Genomic DNA, 18,285 nt, shown 5'->3' with positions numbered 1-18,285 from the left:
TGTCGTGTAAGTCGGCTTGTACCGTAGGAGAATGTGAGCCGCCCTCTCTTGTTTTTGAAGGTTTGGATGGCTGACGAACTGTAGTGCAATTTTAATTTCTGCAAGTACAGCGTCATCGTCTGAAACCAACACTCTCTTCAAGTTGCTGCCTGCATAAACAAAGCGATTAGATGTATGGAGAGCTGAATACAGATATGGTAATAACATAAACGAAACTGAGCTAATCGGCTACCTGGTTCGCCTTTTTGCCTTGGCACAGGGTCTAGGCGATCTTCACCCTCGTCGAATTCCCAACTGCCTCGGACAACGACCATCACGTCATCAACATGCTTGCCAGAGTTGGCAAGCATAGTCACTAAGTGATGATCGGTATCCTTGGCTCTAAGAAAGTAGCGTCCTAGCTGGCCAGCAGATTTGGCTAGGACATAACAATGCTGAATGGCGGGTATACCTAGATTAATCCTAAGACGCCGGTTTGGCTCTATAATCCCCATTATGATGGGAAAAAAATTCACGTTGGGCTGGGAAGGGATTAGACCCCATTGTCGAAGAATGGCCCTAAAAAATGCGTGAAGGCGAAAGCGGACTCCGTCTTCAGCAATTGACAGGAGAGGAAAGACGATTATGCTCTCATCAGTCCTCTCCATATCCGTGGTGCTGTCTGCCAAAAGTGACAGATGGACGTCATCGGGGATGGAAAAATGGCGTTGAAAGCCGGAGATTCGATCCGCTGAAAGGAGCTCCTTCAAATGTTTTGCCATCCTGGCCAGCCTAAGGATTATGGAAAACTAAAAGCAAACAAGGAAACGGGATTGGAAGTGAAGGAGAATAAAACTTACAGGAGGCGAAGGGGAAAACGAGAAACAAGGAGTTGCAGAAGCCGCGAAGTGAAGGAGTTGTACTAAAAGGCACACCAGATATTTTTGAACAGATATTTTTGAGTATTCAAAACATATATTCGAAGAGATAATTTTAAATCACATTAAATGGAGGCAGCGTACGAAGGGGCGAAAAATCGCTATAATGACCAAAAAACATGTGCGCGTTCTGACACGCATTGGGAAGAGAATTAACCGCCGAATTTTTGACTTTCCAAGTTTGAAACCAAACACGCCGACTAACTGATGCTAGTGGGGTGTTTGGGGGGCAATTGTGGGAGCCGAATAATAATGGATCAGTAGGGACGAATGGATAAGAGTTCAGTTCGGGGCATAACCTTTATTCGGCATTGATCCTAGCCAATTGAAGAGTCAAATGAAATAATCAGCACTCCAACCAATAGAATAAAGGCCGAGTAGAAGTACATGTAATGGATTGAGGGTGGGCCTGGCCCTAAGGCCCGAAGAGAATAATATAAATAGAGGATCATCAGTCAGAGAAAGGTATGTGAGAATTAGTACATAACTTAAGATACAAGCAATCAAGAAAATATATACTGACTTATCTGTCGGAGTGCTAATTCCGGCATCCCCAACCAGAGTGTTTATTCCCTTTCAGGTCGTTAGATGAGGATCTCGAGCGTCCCAGTGGATCAGAAGAATATTTCCAAAAACTACTTCGCACAATAATCATTTCACTTTTCTCACAACCATTAAATAAACTACAAAAACAAACTAACCATCTTCCAAAATACAACTATTTTAGCAAAACTAAAATAGCCAAAAAATAAACTAAAATAACTAACTTTCCAAACAAAGCTAATATGTAATTTTCACATGTCTGTTTTCCTATTTTGTACATATATATTTTTTTATGTTTAAAAAAAATATAAATAATAAAAGGTTAAAATTACTTTTCATTTTCATATTATTTTTTATTTTTGTGCAAAAAAATAATTTCCATAATGCAAAAAAAATTCAGTGCTTAAAAAAGTTTTAAAATAAAGTGTCAAATAATTTTTTAAAATATTTTATGAAAAATAAAAAATAAAAAAATAAAAAGAAAACAAAAGGAATGGATGAGATAACAATCCGGGCCAAAATCAACAGAACCGAACTAGCTCGCTCCATTTAGACAAACGAATCGGGTTATCAATGTTTGGGTCGGTCTACTAATCGTATCACACCGCAAGCATCTCTCTCTCTCTCTCTCTCTCTCTCAGCAGTTTTCTACTTCCAAACTGCGGCGAAGCTCCGGAGTCCTCTGCAGAAACCCTAGCTCTCTTCCATGAACTGTTCAAGTATCTCTCTCTCTCTCTCCCTCACTCTCTCTCTCTATGTGTGTATATTTATATATATATATATATATATTTGCAGAGATGCATTTATAAATGTTATAGTTGTCAGTGATGGTCTAGTAGCTTCCTGATCTCTGATCTGTCTGTACAGTTTCCGGTGAGGTGCCGGAGGATCCGGTGGTTTCGAATAAGTCGGGGCTTCTCTTCGAGAAGCGATTGATTGAGAGACACATTTCCGTATGTTCGTTTTCCCTCTCTTCGTGATAGGGCTTTGATGTGTTCTGCCTTTTTGCTCTGTTTGTTTACCGAGAAAACTCGAAGAAAAACATAAAATTGAAAATTTTGGATGTTAAAGATTTTTATTTTGGCCTTTTTTTTGGGTATTAATCAGAATTTGCATTGTAATTCTAAATGCCATGTTTAATGGAAATCTGCATTTTGGTTTTTAAAAAAAGGAATATGGAAAATGCCCTATCACTGGGGAGGCTCTGTCTATGGACAATATTGTCCCAATTAAAACCGGCAAGGTATGCTGTATACTGATTTGTTTACATTTGTCTGCAATGTGTTGTTAGTATTATTTCAGTGTAAATTATGGTTTGTTGAAGCTTAATTATACAAGAATTATGCACAGATAGTTAAGCCACGACCAGTACACGCTGCAAGCATTCCAGGGATGCTTGGGATGTTCCAAATAGTACGTGTTTCCAACCCTTAGCATGCCATTTCTATAGACTTTATTATTAGGTATAACTTCACGTTGTCATTTCCCTCGAAACACTGATCATGCCTGACACTTAATGGTTACTATCAGCACATTTATATGAACTGGTAAATCTAATGGGTTTCATTCATGGTTATAGTTTTGCTGTTTTGGCTTTGTGTTTACATTCATAAGAAGAAGTTTTCTTATGTTAGTAACTGATCTATATTTTTTCATTTTAATGTAATAATAGGAATGGGACAGCTTGATGCTATCCAATTTTGCCTTGGAGCAACAACTACACACAGCAAGGCAAGAGTTAAGTCATGCTTTATACCAGGTACTAAAGACGAGCTTTTCTTTTCTTTTCTTTTCTTTTTTTTTGGGGGGGGGGGGGGGGCAAGTACTTGATGATGAGCTTATATGCTCTCTAAAGTTTGGATCTTTTGTACAGATTGTGTAGAATATTTTCCTCTATTTGGTTTCAAAACAAAATATTATCATTGTTTTGCACTTTGTTTAGTTAATATTGGAACATTCGAAAATAAGTTTCTCTTCATCAGTGCCCCAAGGCCTAAATAAGAACCTCAGTGCTATGGACCATGTACAAAACAATCCATCCCTACAAAAGACTATCTGTGTATAATATGGGTTGCAATTGTTGAGCAGTACAAGGTCTAGATATCACAAGACACCATGTTTGTTGCAGACTTTAGTCAGTTTTTAATTCATTTACTTAGGAGTTTTGTAGGTCTGCAAAGAAATATAATAGAGAAAATCTACCCTTTGGTTGGTTTTCTTATGAACAAGATTATAAAACAAGGAGGGAGTAATTAGGGTGGCTGATTTAGAATCTCAGCAGCCCTTTAAAACATGCAGGGTTACTTGGTCCGTCAAAAAGTATCAAAAAGTTTGCATGGACTATGACAGTTTTCTATATTATCGAGGAAAAGTTTACTCAGACATGAAGGAGATTATGATCTCCACATGAGTTATTTTTACCTTCATGTTTTTCCCAGTTTTGACGGTTCAGTTCCTTCTATTTCTCCTTCCTTGTTCTTTCCCCATTTTTGTATGAATTGTCTCTTCACTTATTTTCTGTTTAACCTAGTGTGATTTGGTTGTCAAATTTACTTGCTGCTTGTTGGCAGCATGATGCTGCTTGTCGTGTAATTGCAAGACTGAAGAAAGAAGGGGATGAAGCAAGGTCATTACTGGCGCAAGCAGAAAGACAGGTACCAATGTCAGTGCCAATAGAGACTACAGTTAATGCTTCTGCTTTGAGCAATGGGAAAAGAGGTAAATAGTTCTAGGTTGTTTTCTTTAATTTTTCGAAGTTATATGATTTCTCAGTTGTGTTATTTGTTGTCACTGCAGGTCTTGCAGATGAGGATATGGGTCCTGATCGAAAGAAAATTCGGACAGGAATTTCTGCTACCATTATTGCAGAGCTCACCGACTGTAATGCGACACTTTCACAGCAGCGCAAAAAGCGGCAGGTATTTTTTGTGATGCTTGTATAATTTCATTGTTTCATGAGATCAGAAAGTGGAGTTTTTTATTTTTATTTATTTTTTCCTTTATTAAATGTTTATTTAATTATGCTCTTTGTGATACAGTTGTCCTTAATTTGTATATGCTCTTTGATATTAGTTATTTTTTCTTTTCTTTTTACTCCTTAGATCCCTTCAACATTGGCCTCTGTTGATGCTGTGGAGAGTTATACCCAACTCTCAAGTTATCCACTTCACAAAACCAGCAAACCTGGCATTTTAGCTTTGGATATCGTTTACTCCAAGGTACGGCATTTACCACAATTTAAACTGCATTCTGCTGCCATAACATGCACCTGAGGTTGTTGAATTGCCTTATGCTAAGTGAGGTTCTAGTCTGTGCTCCTATGTTGTTTCCTTAATAGTGTAGTAGATAGGTAGGATTGGTCATGATTTTCACAGTTTGTATATTCTAACTATTATTGTCTGGAATGCATGAATGCATAATTTTTTCAATTCAACATTAATAAGTAGGTACTATCAGTTAGAAATTCTATGAGCATGGAATCTGTGATTTTTCATCATTTGATGGTGAATTATCTGACTATTTTTCTTTTGAGGAAAAAGTATATATTTTTAAATAGAATGAGGAATTTCCGAAGGTCAAAATCATTTTTTCAACCTTGATTTTTATGACATAAGATGAAAATGGTCCCATGTTTGACATGCCAGGCAAGCCAATATAAAATAAATCTTTATTATTATTATTTTTAATATATGTTCAATAATTGGAGCTTGAATTTAATGTTGAGTTGGCTTTCCATTGCATTTGGATTGTCTCTGTTTTGAATTTTAGGGAAATTGTAATCAGATTTATCTTAGAGTTCCTAAATTATTTGACTGCTGGAGGAAAACGAACTCTTAGATTCCACAAATTAGATTTAAGTATTTTCTTTGCTGGTGTGTAGGATGTTATAGTAACGGGTGGGGCTGATACAAATGCTGTACTCTTTGATCGACCATCAGGAGAGATCTTATCTACACTTAGTGGTCATTCAAAGAAGGTTCTGTCCTTTCCTTAACTTTTTATATGGTTGGAATTTTATCTTTTGGTTAAATCTGTTGGCTAAGCTCACTTTTATTTTCTTTCCTTTTTTTCTTTTTCTTTTTACATCTGCCCTTTTGCAGGTTACTAGTGTTAAATTTGTATCTCAGGGCGAGTTGGTTGTTACCGGTTCAGCAGATAAGGTAAACCATGCCAACTTCCATTGGATTTAAATATTTTATGTTTGAAAAATTTTGCTTTACCTTTCCTGCCTTTTTGCTCCGCTTGTTTGTTGCTTTTCTCTTTCTATTTTTGAATGCTATGCTTGGTAGATTGGAAGGAAGAAACTTGAAGAAACAAACGTTTGAAATTTTTATTCTGATCTGCAATTGCAAATCAGATATTAGTCAGTCCTAAAGAATTAGGTGGGTGGAATTCAAATCCCCTAGGTATTAGGTATTACAAAATTAGGTCTTAGATTGTTGGAAACAATTGAAATGTTATCACTCGACACTTTCTGACCATTAAAAAGAGCTCAAGTTGTGGGTTTTTCCTTCCCTTTTTGTGTTTTTATTCATAATTTTTTTTTTGGGTGTGTGTGTGTGTGAAGGCACTTGACTGTTCTTAGGCCAGAGCTGCTATACATGAAGGGCTATTTTTGTTCTAATATACACTTCGATAGATTTGCACTGATTTTGCTGATCTCATGAAAGTATGAAATAATGTGTTGACGCGATGCATTACCAAGAAAATTATAGGCTTGGAAAAAACTTTTCTACTCAATTGCTTTATCTAGTTTATGAAATGCACACATGCATGCAAATAGGTTTTATAGACTTAATGTTAAGATATGCTTTGATAACTCTACATTGCTTGCACTTACGAGTTCAAACAATGTGTTGATTCCATGAAGTAATGATAGATGTTTGACTGGTCTGCAACCAGGCTGGGCAAGCTTACTGGGTTCTCATGGATTCCCTTTCTTTATAATTTATTTTCAATAAGAATTTTTAATCTTCAGAGTAACTTTTGTTCAACTTTGTGTTATTTTTACTACTAAACTATGCTTTTTGCTTGGATAGAAGTCACTCAGCTTTGTTTTTATCTTGTCCTAGAAGTTCATTTTTACACTCCGCATAATATTCTATAATTATGGTTTTCAACTTTTTAATGTTTGATTATATACTCGTAAACTTGTATTTCTAATTCTATGAAGCACAGTCTTGTTTGTATACTTAGTTGGATTCGCATTCTTGATTCTCTACTTTTATGATGTTGCAGACAGTTCGTGTATGGCAAGGGTCTGAAAATGGGAACTATGATTGTAGGCATATATTGAAGGATCATACTGCCGAGGTAATTCAGTTTTAAAATTGTAGGCATATATGTGATGTGTCTTGCATTGTGTGAGATAACAGTCAGTTTTTGTCATAGATTTTATTTTTAAATTTTTCAGAATTTGCTTGTTATGACAAATTTAAGCATGGGCATATGTGTGTCTTTGTGTTTTAAATATTTCGTAGGTGTTAAGAAATCCAATGGGAGGAAACTCAAGCTCATGGTTTCAAGCAATTTTTTCTTAAAACTTTCCTAGATGCTTGCTTGTTGATTGAGTTAAATTGTGTGAGAATAGACTCGTGCAAATGTGGTTATATATAAGGTGACAATCCATATGCATGAATATTTGGAAAAATCTAAAGTCTAAAGCCCTGAAAAATCTAAAAAGAAACTTGAAGAATTTCTAATAGAACAAATTAGAGCCATAAAATAAATGAAGGATGATAGCTGACACTTGACACATTGTCTGAAACATCAATGCTGGTGGTGCTTCCAAGTAAGTGTACTGGGATTATATTTAATAGTTGGATCCTGTAGATTTGCAGGAATTGATGGGTGATGGTTTTTTCATTTTGGAATTCCAAGGCAAAGATACACTTTGGACATGCCTGTCACGTTAAAATAATTTTAGGCTAATTCTTTGATAATTTAGCTTAGAAATTTGGAATTTAAATTGAGGAGTTGCCTTATTTATCAGCTTGAATACTTTTCTTTCCTTACTTTGTTGTTCTACCAAAATTAACAGTTCTTTCATAACTCGTCACTACATTTTTCCAGAATTCCATTTTAGTACTGAGCTCTATTATTATTACTATTTTTCTTTTGATAAGTGCTATAAATTATTGTTGTGTTTTCCTAATTTAGTCCTGTGCCCATTTCACAATTTTAGAATGACATACCTATCAACTCTGACAGGTGCAAGCAGTCACTGTCCATGCCACCAATAATTACTTCGTGACAGCTTCTCTTGACAATACATGGTGCTTTTATGATGTGTCTTCTGGTTTATGCCTCACACAGGTTCCTCTCTCTCTCTCTCTCTCTCTCACACACACACATATGCTTCACTACATTACTTGTGGACCATGTCACTTATATGATTCTCTGTAGGTTGAAGATACCTCAGGATCTGGGGGTTACACATCTGCAGCTTTTCATCCCGATGGTCTCATCCTGGGAACAGGAACCTCGGAGTCACTTGTTAAAATTTGGGACGTAAAAAGTCAGGTAAATATCTTCTGCTGGTCTGTCCACAATGCGTTCCTATACTTTTTTCTCGTACCCTTTTAATTTCATTATTGATTTGCAGGCAAATGTTGCAAGATTTGATGGGCATGTTGGGGCAGTAACTGCTATATCATTCTCAGAAAATGGTTATTTCCTAGCGGTATGTGTTCAACATAACCTTAAGCTGTGGAGGTTCAACATAACCACAACACACACACACACACACACACGCACACACACACACACAAAGAAAGAAAGAAAAAAAACCGGGAGAGGAGGTTCGACATAACCTTGTTCTGATTGTTTCCTCGGACTAATCAGACTGCAGCACATGATGGAGTTAAGCTGTGGGATTTGCGCAAATTAAGGAACTTCCGGACATTTTCACCATATGATGAAAATACACCTACACAATCTGGTATGCATCTCAATGCCTTGGTAAATATTTCATGGCTTTAGTAGAAAATTAGCAATAACAAACCAGAATATAGAGTAACTTACCTCCCCCACACTGGCCTCATGATTGAGGGGAACTAGAAATCTTAATTCCGGGTGGAGGGATTGGGGTGTTTGATGTGCTTCGCCTATTTGTCTTTTCATTATTTTTGTACATGGCATGAGGTTTTGGTGTATTCAGTGTGCTGTTTCTTTTCTTTGGTGTGGTGATTTTTATCCTCTCTTACAACCTTATTTCAATATCATCCCTAGTAAGGAGAATATTATGCTTGCTTCATTAAATTTTCTTTCTATGGTGCAAGATTACTCGTCATAAACAATGTATTATGTTAACTCTATTCCTTATTTTTGCAGTGGAATTCGACCACAGTGGAAGCTACCTTGCAATTGCCGGCTCAGATATAAGGTGGCTTTTCATTCTTATTTTTTATTTTTGATAAATGTTGATATTTGGATTCTCTTTTTTTTTTTTTTTGGCTGCTGCTTTTTTTCCTGGTTTGATATAAACCATATAGTGCAGATCTGATCCCCTCCTAATTTAGAAAACTGATATCAATACACATGCTATTGCAGGGTTTATCAAGTTGCAAATGTGAAGTCTGAGTGGAATTGTATCAAAACCTTCCCTGATTTGTCTGGCACAGGTGCTCTCTCTGTCTCTCTCTCTCTCCCTCTCTCTCTCTTGCCTGTGCAGCAAACATGCTTTTCGAATTTTCTCTTTTGTCAGACATCATCATTGATTTCTGTTCAAATTGTAAATCTGTTATGGATGGCAGGTAAAGCAACTTGTGTGAAATTTGGTCCAGATGCTAAGAACCTAGCAGTCGGATCAATGGACCGAAACCTCCGTATATTTGGCCTGCCAGGTGACGATGGCCCATTAGAATCTTGAAATGGCTTACTAAGCATCTGCTCTTTGAAAGAGTAGTTTCAATTTCCTTGTTTCCCTCCCCCCTTTTAAATTGCAATTTGATTTCGCGGTAGAGGAAGAGTGTCAATCATGATCACTGTACTAGTTGAAATGTAGTATACTCGAAAGATGCAGCAACAATGTATTATATGAAGATCCACTGTTCCTTGTGCTTTGTTGAGCCACATTTGCTGTTAGTCATTGGTGTTATGTTTGAGATACATGTGTCGGCAACAACCATCCTAAAAACAGCTGTCATACTAGTATACACCCCGTGTGAATCAAAGTCATTCCGAGTATTTTTTGTTTTTTTTTTTTTTTGTTGGAGAACAATTGTATTTTCTTTATTTTGTTCAACATTCTGATTGTTCTACAGGCTGCAAATGCAATTCCTAGTAGAGATCCTTTTGGGCATTCCAGAAACTTTTAACCATCTGCAGGTAGTGTTAATGTTGTGCTTGGTTGCCTAGCCCGCATTCTCTCTTTGTTTCATATTATTCATTAGAAAAAGATTGAGACCCCCTAAAAACAGGCGTAACTTTTCCACAATGACACCATAATTTATGTCAATTTTTTATTTTTAGCAAACTCAACCATGTAAAGTTTAATTTCATTGCCATTGTGACTTACAAATTATAAACTTCTGGCATTTCTTGTTTCGAAAGAAAAAAGTATGATACCTTTAAAACATTATCTTTAAATTTATTCACAATAATGCAAATTACACTGCGTTACTATTGATTGGCTTAAAAATTAACCATCAAAAATTCAATTTCTTATCACATTACTAGAGATCATATTGGGGGAATTTTGAGATAATTTTCCTTTTCTTAGCAGGGTGAAACTACCCTTTGAACTACCATTCAGATGCCATGCTAGAGTAATTATACTTTTGGAGTGCACTAAAATAGCACACTTTTTATCTTTATATCTTTTTTAGGAAAAATTATTTAATAATCCCCGGATATCACGTAATTATACTTCAAACCAATCATCAATTATTTAGCTCCCATGTTGTTCCCCATCCCCAACATAAATCGCGAATCCCAACAACTCTCTACCAATCAAAACTTTATAAAACACCACGTATTCATACTTTGAAAATACTAAATAATCACACATTTTTCAGATCACATCACATTTTTATTTTTTTGCATGTCTTTTCATAAAAAGTCAAAAAATAAATTTATTTAGATTATCCTAAACAATCCAGTTATCAGGAGGGCATAGCAACCAGCATCTGAAGTTGGTATCAGAACCATGTGCTTAGCCTGTAAACGTGGTCCAACAGAAATACCAGGGGACCATGGTAGATTTCATAGATCCATTGCACAGAAAAATTTAGATTCATTCTAGGCATGATTAGAAACCACAAGAAAAAATTTGAACTGCACATTGATTTTTTATATACATTTGTGTGGATGTCCTATTACTGATATCCAAAGGCATGGGAAATAGTCGCTAAGAAATTTGTACAATTTTCACTATAGAGTTACATTAATTGAAACATAAGATAATGAAATGTATGAACAAACTCATTCAAAGTGAGGCACACACCACATCAAACTTAAAACTATATTATACACTTTGTGGGAGCTTCTGTATCATAATAAATTAATAATAAATAAAGATTTCGTAATTCTACAGAAGCCATTGATTACATGCACAATCAGAAATCTCCTAGAGGGGAAAAAAAGGCAGAGATCTAAACAGGAAATAGAAAAGAATAAATAATCGGATAACAAATAATTTAGAAAGACACAAATAAGTGAAGCATCTTAGCATCACCTCAAGTGAGGTACCGTGATGAATGCGCGAACCCCCATAACTGCAAGGATGAGAGTGGAAAAGGGGAAAAAAAATTAGATCCGGGTTATAGACAGTACACCTAAAAAGTTGAATTTTGGGAAACAAAACGCGCAATGTTTCCATGGTAAATTTTTATTTATATTTCAAGAGTGTCTTCTGCTCATTTAAATAGAAAAATTGCCTTTGGTGGCTGTCCGACTCAAGGCTGATAAATAAAAGATAGTGTGTTCTTTATCTCTCATGCCTTCCAATCAGTTACTACCAAACTAATTGGTGAGCAACTTTTAATGCAGATTCGAAATTGTTCAAATCTCACAAACTAACATACCTATGAGGGTTAAATGATTTGATCCACATTTGCCAAGGAGGACATGGGATAAAGCAGCCAGACAGGACATGGATTTGAAGCAATAAAAATTTAAGAAAGGACATGATTACATCAAACTTAGCTCACGATAAGGCTTTTAACAGAGTTAACTAGAGGAAACTGCATATCACTTGAAAGCATTTCCATAACTTAGTTTCAGTAGTGGTATCTTTCTGCCTTTTTACTTGAGTTGTCTAATTCTTCTAGGCTAAGAAAATATAGATACGAGGGAATCATACAAACAATAACAAAGGTTAAGAAAGCCGAACATTACCTCAACATTCTTCAATTCAAACTCTTGGCTGTGAGCCAGACACAAGTTCCCAAATGTGTCACAAGGTCCACTTGTTCCAGTTAACCTATTCATAGAAAATTCAAGAGTCCAGATGGACCGTGTTCACTATAAATAGATTAATGAAAGGAAATTTTAAAAAAAAATAATTTGAGAAAGAAAATTACAGATCTCCGTCTAAGCATAAAGCAAAGTTTCCTCCACCACCAAGTGCTAGCAAGTCATTTAAACACATGTAAAAGTACCGATTGGCACCTGTTCAAACAGAAGAGGCACATTAAGTTAAAATCATCTAAACAACCTATTACTGATTTACGCAGTGAAGAGCATATGGTGGTCATTGTGGTTCAGACAGTAGCTCACATGCTGGTCGTTTGACATGACAGAGATGTTAAAATAGAACAGTCCTATGGCAAAGGCATGATGCTCACATATTTAATACTCCAAAATTTATAAATGACAGCACCAACATTCAACCTGATGATTGGAGCATGCATGATTAAAACAACCATCATAACAATTAATCGAGGGATATTACCTAGAAAATTTATAACTAAAACCCCAAACAGTATATTATATACATGTGTGTCTATGCTATGGATCAGGGAAAGAGAAAATTAAAACTAAAAAAATATATTGTCTTCTTAAGGATAAACATATTTATCATAGTTATACAGACCTTCCGAAATAAATAAACAAATTATCTATGTGAAGAGATCAATATCAACATTGGGGATCCCACTGTCTAAAGTATAAAATATTCTTGACATTAATAAATAATTGCAAGCTGAGTTTTTATCTATTAATGGGATTATTTTACAGTGAAAGGCAAGGAACAACTGAATATTGTTGACTAAAATATGAAAAGTACATAACGATACATGGTCATAGGGTGGCGCATCATAACAAAGGAGAGTTAACAATAACAAAAACACCTTCCTAAATGCCAAAAGCAAGTGAATCTCTAGAAAATATGTGCATTCCCAGTAGACATTAAGCAGTTAGATATGTACTAGCTCAATATGGCACAATTTGGGGGTGAGTTCTTGATTGGAACAATGGTATGCACTCCTGGGAGAATTCTAAGGACAGAATCTAAAATTTTATGCAGAACTAGAAGTTCTTTGCTTTCCACTAGCAATAGTAGTAAAGGATACCATTCCTACCTCTTTCAGTCTACAGTTACCCTGTAATTAAATATTTGGAAGAACGAACATAAATGCCGCTAGAAATAAAAAGATGAACTGCTTACCAGTTGGTCTAAATAACCTTGGTTCACCATATACGGTCGTAAACACAAATGTTTGGTTTGTCCCCTACCAAAAATATTTGGTAAAAGAGTTCAATGTCAGCATGCTTTGAATATTAAAAGCAAAGGAAAATAAGAAGGGCCACCAAAAAAAACCAAAGAGGTGCCTCTTTGTGTGTTATTTTAAAGTCATTTCAAAATGTCGCAGCCTACTTACTTGGTACTTCCTCTTTGGGGTAGGTTTTAGGGGGCCCTCTAGCAACCCACCAAATACAGCACCTTGCTTATCTCCAACAATCTAGACGGTGAACAATACAATTCAGATCATCCCTTGTATAAAGTTGCAACAAATAATTAACAAGACCAAAAAACCTTAATTTTCTGTGGAGAAATTCCAAGGCTGTAAAAACTTTGTGAAAATACACATACCAGCACACAAGGACCAGCAAGATCAGCACTTCTACGAATAAGCGTGCGGAGAGATATGCCATGTTTTACCGTACTGCCCTTCATTGGAAAGAATATATATCAAGATCTAATTACATGAATACAAGAAAAAATCCCGGGTAGACCATGAATTCCAGTGAAAACTTACCTATACAACAAGACCCATTGGCATCCTTTCACTATATTGGGAAGGGATGACAACAAAAATTCATACAAGTCTGATGAAATGAAGGAAGACTCCTCTGTGAGGTAGGACATAGACTTCTCCACATTATATGGATCTGTTGCATCTTCATAAATATCTGAACTGCTAGTGCTTCTCCCAGAACCTGGGTCTCCATCTTCGTGGCTATTCAATGTTCCCTTGTCCTCATATTCAGGGCTCCTTCCAGACCCATGTTCTTGTCCATAGGAATTTGGAGTTTCTTCGTTCTCACATTCATGAGGACATTCCTCATAGCTATGGAATGTACTTCTACTTTTCCATTTAACAGGAGATGATTGAATTGGTTTGATATCATTCCTATCCTTGTTAGATTTGAACCCATCAAAGCTCGATGACGGGATAATGAAGGAAAATATTGAAGACAAGGATTTTCCCTCTTTAGAATAAGGCCTGGCCTACACATTTAAAATCTAATGTTACAAATTCCAACACAATCAAATGACAATAACAGAAAGGAAAATTTACAACTTACTACTTACGCAAGCAAACATTATATCAACGAACAAGCACTAAAATGAGAACACGGAAAAATGCTAAAGTAACAAGAAAACATAAAAACTTAAGCTTTGGCTCCGTGGAGACACACCATAATCATAATCAATATAAAAGTTAAATTGGAAATCCATGGACATTATGGAGCCAAATCAAAGTAAAAATCACCAACTTTTAGGGTCCATAACTTGGAAAAGCAAATATGATGGGTTGATTACACCAAGACACTCAATTATTAACAATAATATCGCCTCCAGTACATTTCGGCACAATAAAAATCATCACTTTTATAGTCGAGGGGTCAGGGAAGGTGAAATTAGCTAACAGTTGAGGGCGTTTTGATGTAAATAAAGCAAATATGATTCAGATTTCAAAATAACAGCCAACCATAGCCAATAATTAATTTGATTTTACACGAAACTCAAAGCATTCAAACATCACGATCACAACAGCATTACGGAGAAAATAACAGATCTAGCTTCATAATTAATAAACAAAGAGCATATTAATTGATGAGCAAATCAATTGAGCCAAAATTAGCTTAATTACATAAAAATGAATAGAGAGGAGAAGGAAGAGAGTACCTGAGATTGATCGAGAGGTGGAGATTGAGAAGTAGAGGAATCGGAGAAGACGCGAGAGAGCTGCTCTGTGACCTTGTCCTTGAACGAAAGCATTATTGTTGCGTGTTGATGATGATAAAATTGGGAAAAATGGGATCAGAATCAGAACAATGCGGAACAGCCCTAACCCTAGGCTGCATGTACGGATATCATCTTAGAGAGAGAGAGAGAGAGAGAGAGAGAGAGAGAGAGAGTTTTGTTTGGTGTTTGGTATGATCATATGATTGGATTAGTAAAAGTCCATGACGGAGAAACAAAGTGGTAGCGTAGGTCATGGAAAGAGAGACGAGTGGCCATTCCATTCCTTCCATCTAACCATAATAGACAAAAAAAAAGTTAGGTTTTGATTGATACGTGGTCTTTTATGTTTAGGGTTGGTTTAAAAATAAATTATTTTAGTAATTTTTTAATAAAGTATAATGTGAAAATTTTTTTAAGTAATGTTTGATTTGAAATTAAATCATGATTTAAATAAAAAAATTTCAATATTCATGATCAAATAAGATTTTTAAAACTCTTTTTAAAAAAAATTCATGATCAAACAAGTTTTTAAAGCTTTATTTTTTTTTAAAAAAAATATATATTTTGTTTTTTAATTTTTTTTTTATTTTTTATCTTTTTGAAAAAATATTTTGTTATTAAATAATTTGTTATAATTTAGATATATATGCGCGATTCAAATTTTTTTTTAAATTGAAAAATATATATAAAGAAATAAATATTTACAAGAAAATAAAAAATATTTGAAATATTTAAAAAATAAAATGTTTAAAATATTTTGTACTTATGGGGTTGGCCCATGTGAAAATAGATGGCACGAACGAAAACGAATTATAGTTGGTACTTTTATTGATATTCAAATGGTCATAACTATTGGGATTTGAATTCGATACATCGATGTAGAATTTTAAGTTGTCTTAAGTTTTGACAAAATAATTTGTTATGTTTTAGATATGCATTAACTAATTAAAATTATAGTACTTGACTAGTACAAAAATTGTGAGGAAATGAAAAACAAATGTAGTAAATACAACATATATTAAAAAAACAAATAATATTTACAATAAAAAATATTTACCTTAAAAAAATTAAATTAAGAAAATTTTTAAATATTTAAGAAAAAATAAATCCAAAATAATTTCAAAATACTCAAAACTTTTTTCAAAACTCACAATCAAATAATTTTTCTCTTTTCAAAACTTATTTCGAAAATTTATATTTCAAAATACAATTCAAAACTCAAACTATACCAAACAGAGCCTTAGTATGTTTGGAATAATTATTTTATCTTTTTACGAAAAAAAAACTTGTAAAAAGTAGAGAGGAAAGATATTTTTCTTGACTTTTTTATATATTTCCTTGACTTTTTTACTTTTTTTAATGATTTTTTAAAACTTTTTAACTACGATTTGATATTGCCAAACTTACCTATAAAATAAAAAATAAAAAACAAGTTGTTTGTTTGCTTTGAATTAGGTTTCTTATTTCAATTTAAAATTGGGTAAATTATAAATACACCATTTGCGGTTTGCTTAAAAAACAGATTGTTCTATGTAGTTTAAAAAATTACAAACACTCTCTTATTAAAATTTTTTATTTAATAGAATTAACTAAAAAAATAAAATTTATAATTGCTCTCCTATATGATAATAAAATTATCTAAATTATTAATTGAAATATATTTCTAACATCATTAAAGACTGTTAATTGACTTGATGATTTATTATAAAATGGGTGCATTGTTATAAAATTAGAAACCTCGGAGGGGCAGAATCACAGTATAGACGATTCATATTTTAATCAAATTTCAGGAATGTATTTATAATTTATAGTTTAAAATTTAAACTTTTTTTTTTTTTTTTGGGTAAGTAAAAAATTTAAAGAGTTTCAGTTTTAATAAAAAATGTAAAATTTAAACTTCATTGTTATATTTTATGGGTCTAGTTCGCATGATTTGAAGAGTTTATTTTATAATTTTTTTATTTGTACATAAAAAATTGTACAAGAATGATATGGTAATATCATTATTATAAATAAATTCATTTTTAATAGTGTTTCGTATTAAAGTAAAAAGTTCATAATAAATTACTTTGTGAATATTATTAAAAAATTAATAATATATTTATATAATAAATATAATATTTTAAATTTATCATCAAGTTTATATTTTAATTTGAGAAAAAACCAACTCATTAATTTTTTTTGCAAGGTAGAGCATCTCCAACTATCTGAGCGTCTTCAATCCTTGATCAAATTTAAATTTGATGAATTTTTTTTTTCTTAAAACTCAATTCCAATACTCTCATCAAATTGATATCAAATGAAAGGAAAACCAACTATTTCATCAAATCAAGGGAACTTTTATACTTCATCAAACTTTGCAAGTAGCAGTTGGCCTAGACATCTGTCCAAACGAACAACGGAGTTTTTTTTTATCCGAACATCAATTTTTATTCATGATTGGACATCCTCTCAGACAATTGGGCTTGTAAAAAGATTTGACGAAAATTTTGAATTTATTATTGAAATGTATCATATCATATCAAACTTTTCATTAAATTTTTACTCAAATTTAATAAAATTTTTGATACAGCGTTGAAGATGATCTAACTATCTAATAGTTAAACGACTAATTATTATTATATTTTAATTATATTGAATGATGAAAATCTTATTTCTCTTATTTTTTTATAAAATGGCAAATGGAGTTGCTATATATAGTTCTTGTGGTATCGGATTTTAGTGGATGTTTGAAATTTAATTTTTTTTGTGACTTATTTTCATCTTTAGTGAAATATATATATATATATATATATTTTTTAAAACTTTATATGTTTCTAGATTCTATTTGATGAGATGAACCAAAAATTTGATATTTTTGTAAAAAAATCTTAAAAAGACAAAAATAAGTTAAAATAGAAGGCTTATTTTAATTTTTAAATTTTTTTTAGGAATTACTTTTTAGATTCACCATCACAAGACAAATCAAAAAAGTAAAAATTGTTAATAGGATTTTGAAAAATGGTTACTACAGACAAATTTTTTTTTTAAATATGATTTATTTTGAAGTTTCCAAATAATCATATTCGTTACACCATTGTGAGCCATGAAAATTGAACAAATTTGAAAGAAAATAGAGTCGGAATGTATAAAAATGAGAGGGCAAATGGTTTTAATAAATGGTTTATTGAGAATATGTTCCTGCTAATAAGTGCGTTTATTGAGTGTTCGTTAAATATCTAATAATTATAAGAAAATAAAATTTTAATACATATTTCATATATTTTTATATACTTATTATTAAATTCAAAGCACAACTTTCTTACACTTTCAACATACTTTTATTATATTTTTAACATGAACAAATATATCTTTGAGACACTAATCTTTTTAGCATGATGTTTTTTTTGTCAGAAATCAAGATTACAAGAG

The 18,285-nt window shown here is 33.4% G+C and overlaps 2 protein-coding genes across 2 annotated transcripts; one reads left to right on the top strand and one right to left on the bottom strand.

The window, feature by feature from the left end:
* The first annotated feature begins 1,997 nt into the window (after window positions 1-1,997).
* Window positions 1,998-9,647, top strand: LOC145793039 (pre-mRNA-processing factor 19 homolog 1-like). The gene is made up of 18 exons (XM_082875428.1): window positions 1,998-2,179; window positions 2,328-2,413; window positions 2,632-2,703; window positions 2,811-2,873; window positions 3,133-3,219; window positions 4,031-4,178; window positions 4,257-4,378; window positions 4,562-4,678; window positions 5,341-5,436; window positions 5,561-5,620; window positions 6,699-6,773; window positions 7,671-7,775; window positions 7,866-7,982; window positions 8,065-8,142; window positions 8,304-8,400; window positions 8,793-8,844; window positions 9,012-9,082; window positions 9,215-9,647. Exons 1-18 carry the CDS (start codon window positions 2,167-2,169, stop codon window positions 9,328-9,330), a joined length of 1,575 nt encoding a protein of 524 aa, XP_082731554.1. The 5' UTR covers window positions 1,998-2,166; the 3' UTR covers window positions 9,331-9,647.
* A 1,262-nt stretch (window positions 9,648-10,909) lies between these two features.
* Window positions 10,910-15,187, bottom strand: LOC145793040 (TLD-domain containing nucleolar protein). Its single transcript, XM_082875429.1, has 8 exons — window positions 14,815-15,187; window positions 13,661-14,133; window positions 13,495-13,567; window positions 13,283-13,363; window positions 13,069-13,132; window positions 11,984-12,071; window positions 11,799-11,883; window positions 10,910-11,176 (listed from the first exon to the last, which is right to left on the bottom strand). Exons 1-8 carry the CDS (start codon window positions 14,905-14,907, stop codon window positions 11,138-11,140), a joined length of 996 nt encoding a protein of 331 aa, XP_082731555.1. The 5' UTR covers window positions 14,908-15,187; the 3' UTR covers window positions 10,910-11,137.
* Window positions 15,188-18,285: the final 3,098 nt, after the last annotated feature.

Source organism: Camellia sinensis, chromosome 6 (assembly GCF_055761805.1).
Source record: "Camellia sinensis isolate YWXY chromosome 6, ASM5576180v1, whole genome shotgun sequence".
Lineage (NCBI taxonomy): Eukaryota > Viridiplantae > Streptophyta > Magnoliopsida > Ericales > Theaceae > Camellia > Camellia sinensis.
The sequence above is the reverse complement of the archived record's forward strand: the minus strand, read 5'-3'. Positions and strand labels throughout refer to the sequence as shown.

Excerpts from the sequence above, each read along its gene's own strand:
- LOC145793039 (XM_082875428.1), top strand. Across the intron at positions 2,414-2,631 it reads TGATTGAGAGACACATTTCC|GAATATGGAAAATGCCCTAT; the intron begins GTATGTTCGTTT and ends TTTTAAAAAAAG. Across the intron at positions 9,083-9,214 it reads CCCTGATTTGTCTGGCACAG|GTAAAGCAACTTGTGTGAAA; the intron begins GTGCTCTCTCTG and ends TATGGATGGCAG.
- LOC145793040 (XM_082875429.1), bottom strand. The coding sequence starts at position 14,907 with ATGCTTTCGTTCAAGGACAAGGTCACAGAGCAGCTCTCTCGCGTCTTC. Across the intron at positions 13,364-13,494 it reads TTGCTGGTCCTTGTGTGCTG|ATTGTTGGAGATAAGCAAGG; the intron begins GTATGTGTATTT and ends TTCACCGTCTAG. Across the intron at positions 13,133-13,282 it reads CCCCAAAGAGGAAGTACCAA|GGGACAAACCAAACATTTGT; the intron begins GTAAGTAGGCTG and ends TATTTTTGGTAG.